The 17528-nt window shown below is 54.2% G+C and overlaps 5 protein-coding genes across 5 annotated transcripts; 2 read left to right on the forward strand and 3 right to left on the reverse strand.

The window, feature by feature from the left end:
* Positions 1-273: 273 nt before the first annotated feature.
* rcm1 (25S rRNA (cytosine-C(5))-methyltransferase rcm1) lies at positions 274-2064 on the reverse strand (the record flags this gene model as incomplete). Its single annotated transcript, XM_036638384.1, has 1 exon — positions 274-2064. One exon carries the CDS (start codon positions 2062-2064, stop codon positions 274-276), a length of 1791 nt encoding a protein of 596 aa, XP_036496674.1.
* A 921-nt stretch (positions 2065-2985) lies between these two features.
* CGCS363_v006536 (uncharacterized protein) lies at positions 2986-4618 on the reverse strand (the record flags this gene model as incomplete). The annotated part of the gene is made up of 2 exons (XM_036638385.1): positions 2986-4213; positions 4263-4618. The coding sequence occupies 2 exons, from the start codon at positions 4616-4618 to the stop codon at positions 2986-2988; spliced, it is 1584 nt and encodes a 527-aa protein (XP_036496675.1).
* Positions 4619-12835: 8217 nt separating this feature from the next.
* On the forward strand, positions 12836-13445 carry CGCS363_v006537 (uncharacterized protein; the record flags this gene model as incomplete). Its single annotated transcript, XM_036638386.1, has 2 exons — positions 12836-13048; positions 13110-13445. 2 exons carry the CDS (start codon positions 12836-12838, stop codon positions 13443-13445), a joined length of 549 nt encoding a protein of 182 aa, XP_036496676.1.
* A 738-nt stretch (positions 13446-14183) lies between these two features.
* CGCS363_v006538 (uncharacterized protein) lies at positions 14184-15368 on the reverse strand (the record flags this gene model as incomplete). The annotated part of the gene is made up of 3 exons (XM_036638387.1): positions 14184-14668; positions 14726-14792; positions 14847-15368. The coding sequence occupies 3 exons, from the start codon at positions 15366-15368 to the stop codon at positions 14184-14186; spliced, it is 1074 nt and encodes a 357-aa protein (XP_036496677.1).
* A 1084-nt stretch (positions 15369-16452) lies between these two features.
* Positions 16453-17142, forward strand: CGCS363_v006539 (uncharacterized protein; the record flags this gene model as incomplete). The annotated part of the gene is made up of 2 exons (XM_036638388.1): positions 16453-16671; positions 16732-17142. The coding sequence occupies 2 exons, from the start codon at positions 16453-16455 to the stop codon at positions 17140-17142; spliced, it is 630 nt and encodes a 209-aa protein (XP_036496678.1).
* Between the last annotated feature and the right edge of the window lie 386 nt (positions 17143-17528).

A 17528-nucleotide genomic window follows, 5' to 3' on the forward strand; every position in this document is an offset into this window, starting at 1 on the left:
TTCCACCTTCAGCCTCAACGCCATCTTCGTGAAAGAATACCGGAAAGCACCAGAAGAAAACACAGGGCAGGGACGAAAAGAGAGAGAGGGACAGAGACGAAGACAGAGACAAAAAGCAAGGGGCGCGGCTATCTGCCAGGATCCTGTGATGAGGAGCCAGAGTAGAGGTGGCCTTTCGCAATGTAACCATAAACCGTCCGGCGATCTTTAAGCGGTGCTTTCTTTAATTCGAGGGTATCGCGATCATATTGCTGTGCTACCATTATTATTACACTAGTCAAACCCAGCCCATTCCTCCTCATCTTCACTATCCTCGGAGCTGTCGCTGTCATCCTCACTCTCTTCCTGACTCTGTTCCTCCTCCTTTTCCTGAGCCGGTTCATCGTCGTCCTCGGCCAACGAGACCGGCTCACCAGTGCTCTTCAGCACCGGCATTCCCGTCAAGTCCCTAATAATCTTCCCCTCGTCATCTCTCACGTACGGGCCGTCCTCCTCCATCATGTCCACGTCCCCATCCCTCTCAAACGCAGCGACAAAAAAACCCATCACTCCGTGCCCATCGCCCTTGTACGTCCGTATACAGGCCTCCGCGGCAGTTTTGTCCCCACCACACGCCTCGGGAAGCCCGCGAACAGGCCACTCCTTCATCCCGCGGACCTGCTTCTCTCTGGCCAGAACCCTCCACCCGCGCTCCTTGGCGACCTTGGACTCGAGCGCCTTCATCACCACGCCCTCGTTCTCTTCAGCGTGGATCGAGCACGTCGAGTACGTAATCTTCTTCGCCGAGGGAAACTTCATCGCATGCAGGAGCAACGTCAGCTGAAATCCGGCCAATGAATTCAACCTCTTCTGCAGCTCCTGTTCGGACTGGATCTCCACCGCGTTGCCATCGTCGTCCACCATCACCTGCTTCGCCTCATCCTTCTCTTCCCGTTTTCGTTTCTTGACATCAGGCTTCGCGCCCTTTGTCTTCCCCTTCGAGCCGCCCGGCCCCGAAACCTCTGGCAAATGCAACTCAGGCATCGAGTCCCGACCCACGATACCGCTCCCCGAACAACTCGGGTCCAGCAACAGCGCCCCGACGTCCTTGTACGCCTCCGCCTGCGGATCGACCTCCAAAAAGTCCTGCCCGAGCCCAATCTTCGTCGTCCCCCTGCTCCCCGCAATCCTGACCATCTTCTCCAGCGTCTGCGCCCTCTTTGGGTCCCTCTCGAACGCGAAGATGGTCTGCTTCGCCGCACCCTGCTCCGGCTGGTGGCCCTTCATCACTGCCGCCAGATGCGTCGTCTTGTTCCCCGGCGCCGCGCACGAGTCGATCACGTCGCCGTCCTGCGGGTGCGGGTCCAGCAGGTACGCCGGGAAGCACGACGCCTTGTCCTGCAGGATGACGTCGCCGTTCTGGTACGCCGTCGACTTGGTGACGTCCGTGCCGGGGCTGGTGGCCAGCAGGTTCGGGACGTGCGGGTCGATGAAGACGGCCTTGGCGCTCGATGCCGTCACGTCCGCGATGGAGAACACCCGCTCGAAGCCCTTGAACGTCGTCTCCAGCTGCGTCTCGACGTCGCTCTTGAGATGGTTGACTCGGATCCAGCGGGGGTGTCTGCCCTCCGGGTCCGCGTTGGCGTTGACGTCCGCGCGCAGGGCGTCGAGGGAGGGCATCCGACGCCGCAGACGCGCGCGCGTGAGCTCCGAGGTGAGGCGCGCCTTGTGCCTCTCGATGGTCTGTCTGAGACCGTGTGATTGCGGGAGTGCGATGCCGCCTTTGGCGAGCAGGAAGTCGTGGGCGAGCAGTAGGGATAAGATCGGGGTGAGCTGCGACGGGTCAGTGAGTCCTGAGAATGAGTGAGTGCCGGGCTTGCAAACCTTGCGCTCATGGCGAAGCAAGTCCGCCGCCTCGATGACCTCCTTCAGCACGCCGCTCCATTTGCACGTCTCGAATGCCAGGGCGTACACCTGCGCGGGCGGCGACTTGAGCCCCTTCTTGCGAAAGACGCGACTCTTGAGGCTGCCGCCGTGGTCGGGGCTGGCCGAGAGGATTTCGGCCGTCTCGTGGTACAGCGACATGGTTCCCCTTCTGTGCTCGTTGCAACGGTAGTCCCAGTTGAATACAAGTGAGAATAAAAGAGAATTATCGAATCGCCCGTCCGGTGTGGTGCATCTCAATGCCTCGGTGAGTGATTGTGGAGCTTGCTCGGCCGTCGTTGAAGAGAATTTGCGGTTCGGAGAATTTTTGCGGGGACTGGGCGGGTGGAAACGACGGGGGATTGGACGCGCGACGAGTGTCTCCCGGCGCATGCCCATCGACTTTGTCACTTTAAACTGATTTAATTGGGGGAAGATCCGGTGAAAGATTCTGGATCAGAATATTGATTCAGAAGATAGAAGAATTAGGTCTGGGCTGCATGAAAGGAAATGAGGTGAAATTCTTCCCAGTAACCTTAATTGGACCGCCATTACCGGATGCACTTGGTAAGGTCACTCATCTCACGTAATTGACCACGACATTCCATGCGAACCATGATGTAAGTAGTCAATAGTCACGTTCCAAATGCAAGCAATTGATGGAAATCGTTTCTGGTTTAACTGTCTATCTGACTACCAGAACGAAGAGGCCAGCGCCTCTGTCCATTTGTGTCCCTTTCAAAAACCCTTCCCAAATGCGGCCCTCTCAAGCCGAACAAGAATCGAAGTATATGTGTCCCCGGTGTGAGGTATGTATGTAAATCTGTTTCATCATCTTCGTCAAATTCAACGACGCAAAGTCAAAAAAGCAAACGGAAAGCCTCCGAGTGAAGTTCATTTTCCAAAGCCTGACCGAAATCCCCGCCCAGTGTCCGTTTCCAACCAGAACCCCTTGGTATAAGATCTGAAACTCCCGAATTTCCCAACACAGGCCCTAGAATGTCTAATGAAAAGAAGTTTGGTACAAGCTCAAACAAAAGAGGTGCGCGAAGGTGGAAAACTCCGTCTGTGTTGATTGGCCGCTTAGTGGTGGTTGCTGTGGCGGCGGCGCATGTGCTCGTGAACATGACGACGGGCCTTCTTGTAGCCGTCGCTGTTGTTGCTCGCAGGGGTAGCGGCGGCCTGGGAGTCCTCGCTGGCAGTGACCGTGACGGTCTTCCAAACAGTCTTGGTGCTGCGGCTGCAAGAGCCCGTGTTGGACTTGACAGCATCACCGAGAGGGTTTGTGGGAGCGACGGCAGGAATTGACGCCTGGGCTGCCTTGGAAGTGACGGCCGCACTGCTGACCTCCTTCTCAGGGGCTTGCTGGACGGGGAGCTGGGATGCGACGGCAGTGGCCGAAGCCGCCGGGATGGCTTCCTGCTTCACAGCGCCGCTGGAAGCACTGGCCTTGGCGGAAGCGGCGGAAGGCTTGACGGACGCGGCGGCAGATGCAGAGGCGCCGCCAGAGGAAGGCTTAGCGATGATGCCACCGGTGAGTCCGCCAACGACGTCGCCGAAGGTCCAGCCGCCAAGAGGGTTGCTTCCTGGGAGGGCGTCCAAGATGCCGTCGGTCTTCTCATCAACGGGAGAGGGAATGGTGCAGTCCTTGTTGGTGTTGAGACCCTTGAGCAGACCGGGGCACTTGTCCATACCGCTAGAACCAGCGTTGCAGTTGTCGATGATCTGCTGCAGAACATCGGTATCCCAGGCAGCCATGAAGTCGGCGTGAGAGCTGTAGCCAGTAACATCACCGTTGGACAGGACGAAGGGCTGGGTGCCCTGGCCCGGGGTCCAGCGGTCGGAGAACTTGGGGGTGTTCCAGTAGACCTCGAAGAACATGTGGGGAACGTGGATGTAGCCGGCAGGGCAGTTGGCACGACGCTTATCCGTGGCATCCTTGTTTGAGGGCCAAGTCATGCTGTTCTCGTAGTCGTCGAGGGCCTTGTTGGGGTTGTAGCAAGAAGGCATGTGGATGTCGGCGCGAAGGGGAGAAGCGTAGCCGTCGCAGTTCTGGTCAGGGAAACCTACACCAGAGCCCTCGTTGTTGGGGTCAACAATACCAGCGGTAGATCCATCAGAGTTCTTGGGGTAAGAGGCAGGGTTGTAGTTGGATCTAGGGCAGGTCCACTGAACAGGCTGTACGGGGCCGTCGGCGGGCTCGAGGTTCTGCTTGCCGCCAGTAGAGGGAACCACTCTGGTACTCATATTACCGCTGACGATCTGAAGACCCTTGGGGAAGGCCTTGATCTCGTCGTCGGTACCCTCGAAGCTGCAGATACTGTCAGCATAATTTCTCAAAATCCAGGCGCGGCACTTACAAGTAGTAAACATTGACGTAGAACATCTCAACCGGCTCGAACTTCTTGGTCTTGGGATCCTGGAAGTAAAGCCAGGGGAACCAGTAGGCACTGTTGTCACCAGCAATCATGGCATTGGAGCACTTGGACTGGGCCAGAGTGTCACCGGTAGCTGACATGCCGAAGTTGCTTCCTCCCATGACACCGTGAACGTGCGAGGCAGGCTGTCCGGGGGAGACGATGGGATCAACACGGGTGCGGACGAGCTCCTTGCCGTTGAAGCGGAGGACGGCGAATGTGCGGTCGCTAGACTTGGAGCCGGCCGAGGCGGTGCCAACGAGGGCGGCCAGGGTGGCGGCGGCGGCGGAAAACTTCATGTTTGCGTTTGTTTTGTGTGATGAGAATGGGTCGAGGTGAAGTTCAACTAGACGAGTGAAGAAGAGGTCGTCGCTGGGACTTTTGGGCGTTGAGTAGAGACTGTGGATGCTAATACCGGAGCACCTTCGAAGAGAACGAGTTATCGTTCAGATGTGGTTGTGACTCGGATGAGCGACGAAAAGTGTGTAAGACACTGTGAGTGAGAGAGTGAATGAATCAGACGGATCAAAGACGATGTCTGGGTGTTGTAATGAGAGTGATGCCAAGCAAGCTCAGCGTTAGTTTTGAAAAGGAATGATGATGAAAGGAGAGAAGAAATGCCCAGCAAGTACGACAGGGAAAGGTAGTGGAATGGGAGGTGAGGTCGGGAGTGTAGATCAGGGTGGAGGGAGGGGGACGGGGAAGTATTATAATCGGAGGGCATCTTGGGACGGGGACACACGGACAGGGTGGATGGCAGTTGGCAGCCTACGGCCCAGGCATCCTGGCCTCACCTCCAGCTCACCTCTCGCCGCGCGGAAGAGGCCCGGGGGGCAGGAAGACGCTAGTCTAGAGCCCAGGCGCGCTCAGCCGTGACGCCATGGAGTGTTCTGGGTAGTGCGGCCTGGGAAAAACGGCGATGGATGCCCACAGGACCGCAGGGCGAGCATGGGGGCACGGGGAACGATGAGGTGGTGTGGGCGTGGTTGTAAGTCTGCCGGGGGCCGGGGAGGCAACGCATCTTGGCGGGAGACCAGCGAGATGGGAAGGACTGCGGGTGTTTGGCTGGGCTGAGTACCGAGTGCTAATATTGCCCGCCTCCGTCCCGTGGTGATAGACTTTAAACATGGGATGAACGACAGGGACGAACCCTTGAGCTTCAGAGTGCGTCGAGGTTCCTTCACTCTTGTGCAGCTATTTTCGAGTACATTTACTCAGCTTATCCTGCCATTATTATCCACAACCAAGAAGCAGAATATGCATTAGTGGCATCAACATCAAGGAAAAAAGAACGGGGAAACAAAGTTGTTTAGGTGGCTTCCCACCACCAGAGAAACGGCAGACGGCTGGAGAGAAGAAACAAACGCTGCAAGCCCCTGGATACCAGACCCCCGCTCCTCCTCTGGCCGGGCGTTTTCCTCTCTGCAGACTGCAACTGCAGCTGTGCTGCACACTTACAAACGGGAAACCGCCCAGACTTGAAAAGGAGGCCGCGGGAGTGCACAAAAGTTGAGATGGTGTGCTGCAAGACCTGTTCCTGCATAGTGCATACGAAGGAGGCACCCTCATTGGCCATATTTGCGTCTAGCTGCCATTTTTTGTGCAGGTCCCGGGTTGGATTGTCGTCCAGTGTGACGCCGGACGAACTTAGCAGCATGACTCGCCCCTGAGTGTGAGTTCTTTTTTTGCTAGCGCTGTGCCGCGCCGAGTGGCGGCCAGTCAGCTTCAACCAGGTTGAATCAGCGCCTTGGAAGAAGCGACTGCCACCTTGGCTCAGTAACCCGCGAGGCCAGGCGGCAAGAGGTAAGCATACTGCTTTGGCAGCGACGGGTGCCCGTTGGTGGCGTAGACGGTTGACATTGGAAACGAGAAGCGCTCCGTCCGTCTGGAAAAGCTAGCAGCAGTTTGGCCGAAGCGCATGGCAACCAGAAAAACCATTAATCCCGACTGTTCCATGGCATCTGGCAGTATTCGTATTTCAGGGGCAACGGAAGCCGAGGGGCTACGAAGAAATGACGTTCTGGCGGGCTGTCACGGTTTTTCACCTAATCCGCCATGTCTTTGCCCGTATATCGAGAGGCTGACGGATTTGATGATGTGGACATTGCCAATACGGTCGTCGTCGGGAATGACGAGGTTGCGGCGGGGGTGACGGGATCTCGGATGACGGGCGGTGGAAATAGGGTGAAGCAGCAGCCGTTTGTCGCTGTTATCTTCAGCCAGGTGAGACGGAACAAGAGAAGATACGGTGCTCACTCAATCGAGCCCCGAAATGCCCAAAAGCGAATCGAAGCAGCAGTGACAGCTCTCCCTGGACTCAGAACGGACCTCAGAATGGAAAGTGAAGGGGTTGAGGGGTCGAGGGGGCGAGCAAACAGGAAAGAAGAGGAAGGGCCGGCCGCTGTGCTAACCTTAATCCAGGCAAGTGGTTCCTGGGCTGGCGGGTCCACTTGCGCAGGGGTTTCCCCATGCTATCCGGTACGTACCTTCTTTGATTGCAGTTTAGGGCTTCTGAGAAGAGAAACTGGAAAGAACAATCCAGATGATGGACGACAGTCGCCAGCACCTGCTATCCGCTGAACAGTTGCGGTGGCAGGAGCACAGTTTAGATGTTCTCACCACCTAGCAGTACCTAACGTCGAAGACAACTCCTCTTTCCAGGGTTATTCTTCTTCGTCACGCACCTCAGCCAGCCTGCAAACAATCCCTTTCTTGCCCCGGTGAGGAATCTTCTTGTCTCGGCTGCTCTTGGCCCGGGAAAGACTTTCCTAGCTGCATAACTGCTTGTGCACTCATAGCTGTCCGCTTTGGTCGCACGACACTCGATTGGGTTCAAAATTCCAACGACACCAGCCAGGAGAACAATCCCATTCATTTTTGCAAGTGGATGGCGACCCAATAGTCTGTTTCCATTCCAATCCTTGGGCCTTTGCGAGGTCCTTCGACTGGAGAAGAACACTGATGGATTCGCTCTGGTGGGGTTCACCAAAGAATCCAGACCTTCGCCGATATCTCCCACAGAGGCTGGAGGATCTGTCTTGAACCCTGCCATGACAGATTGCACAGGCCCGACTCAATGGTCAATGGATTTTGAAGGACCACTGAGTCGAATAGCCAGCCGCCGGTGGGGTTTCAGAACGTCTCATCCCGGCGCTCATCCCATGTCTGTCTACCCACGTTTTCAACTAAACATTCACGGAACCTCCAGCAAATCACGCTTCGTCGAGCCGCCACCGTTCCATTGGTCAAGCCCCGACGGGGAGATCAACCTCTACCTCCGAATGTGACCTCGTTACATCGTCTCCCTGTCCATTGCATCGGGATTTCCTTCTCATCAGCTGCAGCGCCAGCTCACCGAGTTCAGCGACACGGAAACTTGATAGCTTATGAAACCGCCACACCACATGCCTCTCAGGGGCGTTGCGGCCGCGGCCGCCTGCCCGGAGATCATTCTCATGGCACTTGATAAATGGCTTGCCATCCTCTAGGTCCTCTCGTGACTGCCGCTTGCCGGTCTAGGTCGTTGTCGACCTCGAAGCCATCCGCACACCAAAGTTCCCTCAAGTCGACCAAATGATGGCTGTCAGATGCGGCTGGCGCCAACCTCGAAAGTGAAGTGGTTGGGTGGCTGCGGAAGCATCACGGCTGGTCACGTTTGCATCTTCGTTTGCTTCCCTCAACGAGAGGCTTTCGTATGGCTGAAACTGCGGATAGGTTTGCGCCTCCGATTCTAGAGTCGTGCCGTGGAAGCTCTCTAGACCAGTCACCCTCAAGCATCGTGGCCATGTTGCCGTTCGGTCAGGCTGGGGAAAGTCAGGAACACAACTCTTGCTTCGATTAGCCATCGTACTCTGACTCTGGATGCTGGCAACATTCTCTTCATCTACAACGGTGCACCTGCGCCCTTTGCTCAATTTAGGTCTCGTTTTGCGACGGCTCATTCCAACGCTTGCCAATCTTTGCTTACCCGGACGTCGGTCAAGTTTCCTTCTGTCTTCCCAAGACTTCGGTCGGAGACAGTCTCACCGTTTTTGGTCAATTGTTCTTCGGCCAGGGCAATCGTCACCGGACGTCGTCATGGAGTTCCTCAACGGACTTCCCGGAGTACTACTCACCGCCATCAACATCACTGCCCATGCTTTTACTCCTCAGCACTGCCACCGTCTGTTTATTTCCATGTCATTCAGCCTCCGCTTCTACGGTCGGCGTCGGGGGCTCCAATGGCTCTTTTCGCACGTTCATATTGCCAAGCAACCAGAGGGCCTGGTTTGGATGAGTAAGGCCAAGAGCGGACGCGAAATGAACGACAATAGGGCACGACAAGATGCCTCGACGTTGCAATCCATTTAAGCATACCCTGCTCTCTGGGCGACCGTCATGCGATTCATGCTTGCTCACCTTTTGTGAAGCCCGTGAGGGTGTACCCCTGTCGCATTCAAGGGCGGAAAACCAGACTGGCGCGCGCTTCAGAAACGCCGGGCTCACAACAGTGGCCCGCCCAATCAAACAGATGACGAATACCGGTCAAGATCAGAATGCGTGGCTTCTCATATGAAACACATTGTTTTCACCTTCTGGGAAACAACAATGTTCAGTTTTGTTTGCACAGATGCGTGGGTGCGGGCAGCCCTCCCGTCAGCCACCAGCCATGCAATCGCCATGCTCGCTTACATCACCATGCACCAATTCTCGGCGAACGGCAGTTTTCATGCAAATTTGCCGAACTTTCTTATTCCTGTCAGAACATGCGACGATCCTTTGGACGAGCGGACTAACAAGATTCATTTATGAGATGATTGCTGCCCGCTTTGCGATAGTGCTTTCCCGCAGGGACGGATCGACGGCGGCGCGCACGATACCGAGCCCAGTCCAGCCGGGAACGCCATCCAATCTTAAGCCATGTGTCGCCCCTCGACCATCTAGAATCCCTCGTCTGAGCAAGCGCAGCCGATCATGTCACCGCGCCTTGTTGATCCGGGGAGCTCAGCCGGGTATCTCTCACGGAACCGAACCGTCACCGACATCAGAGCATCTTCCGTGCCCATCAGTGCCGACTAACCTACCATCAGCTCCTCATTAGCGTGGAAAAAAGTCTCTCAGCTGGTGTTGCCTCCTCCCCCGTCAGATAGAGTCAATGTCCCTGCATCAGTGTGCCCTTATCGCGCCCCTTACAGCATCGTGACCCGGAACGGCGTAGCACGCAAAAAGCTTCGCTTGTGTGCGTGCCGAGCGTCCGGATCGCAATATTCGGGGCTAGGGCTGACAGACCTGGGCCCGCGCGGGTGATGTTTGTGTTCGGATGACGGCTACGTGCGTCTCGCTCCGTTGGACCCGTGTGTCTCCGAATGTCTAGGACGGTGGAAGTCAGCAATTTCATTAATTTTCCACGAGACGAGACACGCTGGGTCGACAACTGTTCGAAGCTGACGCAGGTCGTACTCTTGTATTTCCCCTCATGTCTTGGGCAATGAGCCAATCGTCGTTGACGGAATCATCTTTCAAGCTCCGATGCGTTACACGGCAATATACTTGCTGAGGAATCAGACGGTCGAAGCGATGTCACGTTTGAAGCTGCGGCCAGCGAAGAATTCTAGTAGGCGACGTTATTTGTCTCGTTTTGGATTTATCCAGTGCTCATGGAAGTGGTTAAGATCACCCTGTATTGCTTGACTTCTATCTAGGAGAAGCCGATCTCGTCGACGTTCTATCATCATGATAGTACCCAGACATGAAAACATGAAGTCTACTCTGCTGAACCCATGCTATTTCCTAGTGCCTAAACCGACAAATTGGCTGGACTCGCACAGCGGTTGTTGCCCATAGGTACGGTCCGACAAGAGCTCACCGACAAAGTGGAAGCCATATCCCTTTCAATCCATCTCATCTGACTAGCCGTTGAGCTGGCGACCACGCCGAAGTATGCAGCCCTTTCGACTTCAAGCGTTATTGAACCTTTCTTTTCCAATTGCTCAAGCCTCTCAATCCAGAAGCCCCATCGCTGAAGGCACATCATTGGAGGACCGTGGTACAAGGGTCCTCCTTCCACATACTGAGGAGAGTCCTTCTCTAGGGTGCCGTCGAGACCGACGTTCTCCAATGCCCATCGGAAGAGCTTACGGCCAGCGCGATGGATCCACACGCGGACGACTTCAATTCTGCAAGCTGTAACCCCGTATTTCAAGATCGGTTCTTCCTCGAGGGCCGTTGTCATGGCATACATGGCTTGGTCGTACGGACCGCCAACGCTTCCTCCCAGGCATTCGGCTGCGAAGGCGTTCAAGCTCTTCCAGGACCACTGAGTATTGGAGTCAAACCCGGATTTTCTCGTAGTTGGATCTGTCAGCGAGTTAGCGAGCACTTTCTTTTGGCCAGGTAAAGCTGAGTGAGGGCTTACCGTCGAAACAAGCATCCATAGAGTATGGAAACGATGGCAGATCTCTCCAAAGCCTTTGCTCTTCCTGTACAGCCAACCTGATTAGCAAAGAATGCTACAGTGAGAGGGACACTCGGGAAACCACAGACTCCTTCTATCTTCACAGTTCCTTTGGCACGCAGTTGCAGGCATTTGAGAATGTCAAGCATGGGACCTGTGGCGGCCTGGCGCCCTTGGATGTAAAAGGTCGGGCTGCGCACGGCGTCGAGAAACACCTCCCACAGCATCCACAGCCATTCCTCGACTTCTTCCTCCTGGTCAGTAGGCGGGCAAAGACTGTCGATCTTTGCGGCGGCTTGCTCTGCCGCGTCTGGAATGTCTGTCTGCAGACTGAGGTCCAATGCGCCGATGATCGCAAGCTGTTCATCGGAGAAATCGCGGTCCTGAAGAAATTCGAGTTCACACACAGACTTTATCGGCACTGTATCGGAAATAAAAGTTCTCAGATCCGGTCTTTCCAGAGCGGTGTGGTATGAAGCAGTATCGTCATCAGACATGCCAACTTCGCCAGACAGGTCAATGTCGGGTAGCGCAGTCATTGAGTCCTCTGTCGCTACGGTGGAAGCCGCTGTCGCCGAGATCAGGGTGCTGGGGAGCAGGCATGAGTCTGAAGATTCGCAAGATTCTTGTGTGGTCTGTAGCCACTTTGAAATATCGATCGTCTTGCCTTTTTTGTCGGCCTTGATCTGCTTGGAATGCATCTCATAGGGGCGCGGGCCTGGAATTGGACCGAACGGAGAGCAAGCAGGTTCAGCAAGACCTTCAGCATCGGGTACAGTTGGCTTGCTGGTGTAAGAGAGCGATCCTATAGAAAGAGGACTGAACGAAAATCCGGGTGGAGGTGGGGGGCTCGGAGGGAGAGGAACCTCGGTAGCGGAAGGCGAATTCGCAGAAGCCTTGGAGTTGGACTCGAAGGTAGATTGGGAAGCGTCGTGAATTGTATCATCAGCGCCAGGTCCTATCACGAGCTCACTCATGATTTCGATCATGTCTCTGTTGCCAGCTGTTGCAGACCCAGCCTTGAGTTCAGTCGTAGGTTTTGCAGCACTCTCAGGTGCGACGTCCGGCCGGGTTTCTGTGGAGGGGCCTGTCTCGGGATCCATCTTGGCGTTGGAGATGATCTCGTTCATTTCATTGCTTGTAGGATCGGATATGTATTTTGTGACGTCTCCGTAGAATGGAAAAGAGAAGATCAGGAAGCGCTGTGAAGTTGAGGGGTGAGGTGCGAAATCGAGGTGGTGGAGAAAGTAAGTTGGTGAAAGGGGGGGAAACAAACAAGATGGAAGGTGTACTGAAAACAAACTGTGAAGTTTGGCAACAGACAGAAAAGATGATCTCAAAGCAAGCCGCCGCCCCGCTTGTTCTTTGTAGACGCGTGTGCCCTTCCGCGGGGGACCGCACCACGTGACCTGTTTGTTGCAACTTCACCTCAAAGATCACCCATCCGCCCAGTGAATCAAGCAGTCCAATCAGACAGCGGCATAGCCAGAGAAGCTCTGAGACTTTTGATAATTTCCCCAGTCTTTGCCTGGATACCTAAGGTATACTAGTGAGTCGGCGTCCTTGTCGTGCCGTTGGTCGATGTGGGTCCACCAGATGAGGTTATTCGCAAATTGGGATCACTCTCTGCAAGTAGAAGAAGCCACTGCCCGTACGTCGGATTTCCATCATCGCACGCGCTTTCACGGTGCTACCACGTGGCTTCAGTACGCGTTATCCTGCCTCGCATGATTTCGTGCGTTGCTATGGGGTTGCCCTGGAGGTTGGTGCCTCAGGGGTGGGCTTCGTCTGATGGTATTTCGCGCTAAGTGAGGCATCTCGAGTGAATACACCCACGACGCCTGAGGCCTCAAGCAGATCAGAGTGATCGCGGCTCAAGGCCATGACCATAAAAAGATCTCAGGGTGGCCCCCCTCTTTTCGAACCAAACAACAACACCGCTCACACACTCTCCATACCTATTCTTGTGTTCTTCACATTACTTCCAAACCCAGGTGATTTGAGCCCTCAATCGTCTCGCAAATACTCTCAATTCCTTTCAAGTCTCATTTCGCGAATTATCCCCATCTTCCGAGTCGTCACCATGTCTTTAAGCGCGTCTCGCCTGCAGACCAGAACAAGCGCTCCGACCGGCTCGCGCCCAAGCACACCTCCCAATGTCCCAATGAACTGGGCTTCCGTCGTCTCGCCCAAGGCCGGCCGTTCCTTCAACTACTCCGAGAGCTCCTTCAGGAGTCGCACTGAGCGCCGGGAAGAGCCTGAGAAGGCCGAGAGACGCCTGTCTCATGACTCCTACGTACATCAGTTCCATTCCTCCATCTCACATGCCAAAGAAAAGAACTAACTTGACTCTCAAGTACTCCGCCCACTGCGAGGACGAGCCTCAATACGAACACCTCAACGCCGCTGACATCCGCCGTCAAGTTCGCCAGGCGCCGTCCGAGCCCCGATCCCGCGGCCATTATCCACACCAGTACAACAACAGACCTCCCCTGCCTCTACAGTCAGAGCGAGACTGGGTGGAGTTTCCTATGAAGCCTAGCCCGTCCAAGGGCGATCGAGGTAACAACTATACCGGCGGCAAGCCGGGTCCCATCCGCGCGATCTACAATGACGCAGACCGCGAGGTATTCGACGTGGCGTACCACGACAAGACGCGTTCTCTTCCCCAGCCGAAGAACGGAAGGAACTAGAAGGGCCATCCGTTTTCGCTGGCGACGTACCGTCCCGCCTTCCACAACCCAAAGCCTTGAAGCTAGCAGCGCGAGTAGGCAATGCTGGACCAAAGATGAGCAATGACATCTTTTGAGAACCAGCGAGTTTGCGTGGACATAGCTTCTTTCTTGGTAAGGGCGATATCCCTTGTCCTAGACGATGTTGCTTCCATCGCTAATACCTTTGTCAGATTACAAGCGAGGCGCATTGCGGTGCTTGATTGAGAACATCACGAAGGATTGCAAATTGGATGGCAGGTTCTCGAAGATGCAGACAGGCCACTGGTTTATCAAGCCAGAGGAGCATGAAGCAAACGCGTGGCGGAGAGCTGGATTTGGATGGATAAAGACTTTACGTGGTGGGCTGGGGATAATGAGACATGGATGATGTTCTCTTGAGTTGCATTGGTTGTGCTGATCTGACGGTGCCATCGCATCGAAGTTGGGGCGTTTTGGCATTGGTTTCGTCGTTCTGCACTTTCCTTGCAGATTGGACTTTATGAGCAAAAGATACCCACAGCGATAGAAGCTCTCAGTTGTGCTGTTTTCGGAAATCAAGATTGTTCTGCTCCTGATGAAAGCAATTGTCCTTGTGGGATTCCACAGCCTGGTAACACAATGCTTTCTATTTCCAAAGAGACCGTAGACCTTTGAGTCGCGCTGGATCCATGCCAACTACTAAGCTATGATAACTTTTCTGCATGCTTGGGGAGCAGTTCATGCTGACAATAAACGACGCACACGCTTCTCGACGTTTCTTATCGTCCTCGCGGCCTGAAGTGCCATTTCCCGCGTGTCTTCTTCCAATACAGACGTCTCCTTCCCAAGCATCTCTAGACGTTCAATCCAGAAGCCCCATCTCTGCAGACACATGGTCGCAGGTCCGCCGTACAATGGGCCTGCTTCCAAATATGATGGCGGGGGCCCGGCGAATTCCGCACGACCAGGGTCCTCCAGCGCCCATCGTAGAAGAAACTTGTCGGCGTGCTTGATCCAAAGGCAAGCGACCTGTGTCCTGCAATCTGCAAACCCCGGCAGCGTATTCACATCCTCCTCGAGGGCTGTACGCAATGCTATAATAGCTTGGTCGTAGTCACTGGCGAGACCTGAGCGCATCAGTCGAGCCGCAAAGCAGCTGATGTTCTTCCAGCTCTGGACGTCTGCGGGGTGGAGCTTTTCTGCTCCCAGTTTGCTGGTTGGGTCTGCATTGGAAATGAATGAGAATCATTCTTCGACATGGCATGGATAATGGAACTTACCATTTTCCCAGTACTCGTGAAAGGCGATTGGGAAGACGGGTAGATCTCTCCACACCCGTAGGTCGCTCTAAAAGCGTAATCAGCTGACATACAACTTCAGAATATTGCAGAGGCAACCTACGCCCCAGACGTCCATCATCCCTTTGGCACACTGCACCAACTCCTCAAGGATGCGGACACAACCCTCTTGTACTGTGTCTTTCGATCCAATATCTGCAACGATGTCAAGCATAACGAGCCAGACCATGTACATCCAATTGTTGGCCTCTCCAGTTCGGTTCAAGAGAGGGCAGAGATCGTTGAGCTGGTGCGCGGCCTCTTTTGCGGCTTCTGGAGTGGCGGCGGAAATTCCGCGAGCGAACACGTTGAGGACCGCAATATGTTCTGGGGTGATGTCCTTACCATCGAGGTCGTAGCTTTGCAGGATCTTGTCCTGAATCTCGAGCTCGAGAGCAGCAATTTTTGCGGGCGAGGTCTCGCTATCGATTTCTTTCGAAGCTGGACCATGAGTCTCGATCTCCGCACTAGGTGCAATTGGCAACTGTGTCGTGCTTGTTGCCTCGTCTTCTGTCGCAAATTCTCCATTTGGCTTCGTTGAGAGCTCTGCTCGAACTTTGGCGTCTGCTTGCGCGTCTCGTTTCATCGCTGGTCCTGTGTGATTTGGAATCTATGCTCCCGTCTGAGTATTGATTGACTGTGCGACGTAGGCCCTTCTATAATGATTGAATCAAGTGGATGATGAGATGCTGTTATGAAAAGACGTTCAAAACACACAAACACGCGTGTGGGAGTTGGAAGATATGGGCAAAAGGTTGGAGCGCCAGAGTATCTGCGACTGGGTGAATGCGGAAAGCGCGAGAGGGGAAGGTGAATTGGCGTACCGAACGAAGTAAGGAAGGAGGTGGTGATGTGAGGAGGAAATCACCCACCCCGCCTGCTTCTTTCTTTAAGCACTCAGCAGACTCACTCTCTACCCACGTGACTCAGTTTGCGAAGCTTTTAATACGTAGATTAACTTTCGCTTTCTAGTAAGCAGCAAATAAATAAGGAAAAAACTCCGTGAATGTAACTGAGTCACTGGTGATTGCCATGACGAAGGTGAAGTATCGTCAAATCCTCGGATAACATCTGTACGATGCGTATGGACACTTGATGCTCCCCGAGTCACGGCATCTAAATACTATCTGAATCGTTAATTTGGGAACAAAAGAACCGACTAATCATACTATGCGTGGAATATTGTCACTACTCTTGACTTGTTGACGTCTTCGACTGACGTATTTGAGACACGCCCAACCTTACAGAGGAAGCATTCAATTCACAGTGATAGCTATTCGGATATATTCGAAGCAATTTTGTCTGAAGATGATATTCACTTGGTATCCCTTTGGATAATGCGCGCCAGGATATAAGCAATAGCAGATGGCGACACGAGGTGAGTGAATTCCTAAACCCCATCCACTTCAGCGCTGGGAAAGAAAATTCGACAAGAAAATCCCTTGGATTTCTCCCGAGTGAACACTCTCTCTACTCTCAGTCGACATTGGTATGATCCCAACTGCTCTCGCCATACTATCTCGGGAGTTTTCTCGGCGTCTAGGTGGTGTAAGTCTTTCTGCGTGTCTACTTTGCGCTGAGCCATCTTGAACTCTTCCCTCACTCTCTATGTCTCTCGACAACACTGATTATCTCGCAGGTACAGTACTTGAGAAGGAACAATACTGAAGATGAGCTACTCGTCCAACCGTCACCACTTCAGAAGTGGCACCGGTTCCTCGACGTCCTCGCAGACGGAAGTCAGGACTTCGCGTCGGCAAACCGCGATTATTGATGTCGAGGACCAGCGTGAGATTCACCGCTGGACGTATGAATCTCGTCAGGAGGAGGATTACCTCGACGAGCAAGATCTCGAGCACCGCCGCCGTCGAAGCCCAACCCCGTCTCATGTGAGTGATTCGCCAGTACTCCACGTCCTAGCTGAACCTAACCCTGTGATCATTTCGCAGTACGAGACCGACTGTGACAACCCCGAGTACAGGTTTCTTCTCGCCTCAGACGTCAGACGTCAGGTCCGCCAGGCTCCTTCGTATCATGGTGGAAATCACGGCTATCCCCATCGGTACTTCAATCGCGAGAGACTCCCTGTCAGATCTGAAGCCCCTCGCTACGAGCATCCCATCATGCCAAGTCCGGGTGAGGGTAGGGAGCCCGACAACTGGAGACCTGGACTTATTCCGGGACCCGTCAGGGCGATCTATAACGAAGACGACCGCACCGTCTTCGAGGTGGGATACCACGAGCGTAGTGCCGCATCAAGTGGACCGCACGTCGGTGCGAGACAGAGTAATACCCCGTTTAGGCTCGCCAGGTACCATCCAACTATTGACCACAGGGATGAAGACGAGAACAGGCGCTAGTAAGTTCGGCATTGATTCTGCTCAGTATACATCTTTTCGTGTCTTCCGGTGTCTCGCTTGTCGGCCATGGTTGAGAAGTATGGACGTTGAGAAGAGGTCTTCATTCCCACAGACCGGGGGTATCTTTGGATGATTTTGTTACATAGCATAGCGCACGGCGTCGATGGCATCGTAAAGCAAGAAACCTGATTCTTCATTTGTTTATCTTCTAGTATATACATGGGCCTCCGGCTGAGTGGAACGAAAGCTTGCGCGTGGCCCAGATACATAACCGTTACGGGCTTTATACCCATCTTCTCAAAGCTGACTCTTTGCTATCCCGTATATTATGGTTCAAGTTTGTCAGATGCGACCCAACAAACCAAGCCTTCTTCTTTGTCGGCGAT

This window comes from Colletotrichum siamense (assembly GCF_013390195.1).
Source record: "Colletotrichum siamense strain Cg363 chromosome Unknown KSG_Cg363_contig04, whole genome shotgun sequence".
Lineage (NCBI taxonomy): Eukaryota > Fungi > Ascomycota > Sordariomycetes > Glomerellales > Glomerellaceae > Colletotrichum > Colletotrichum siamense.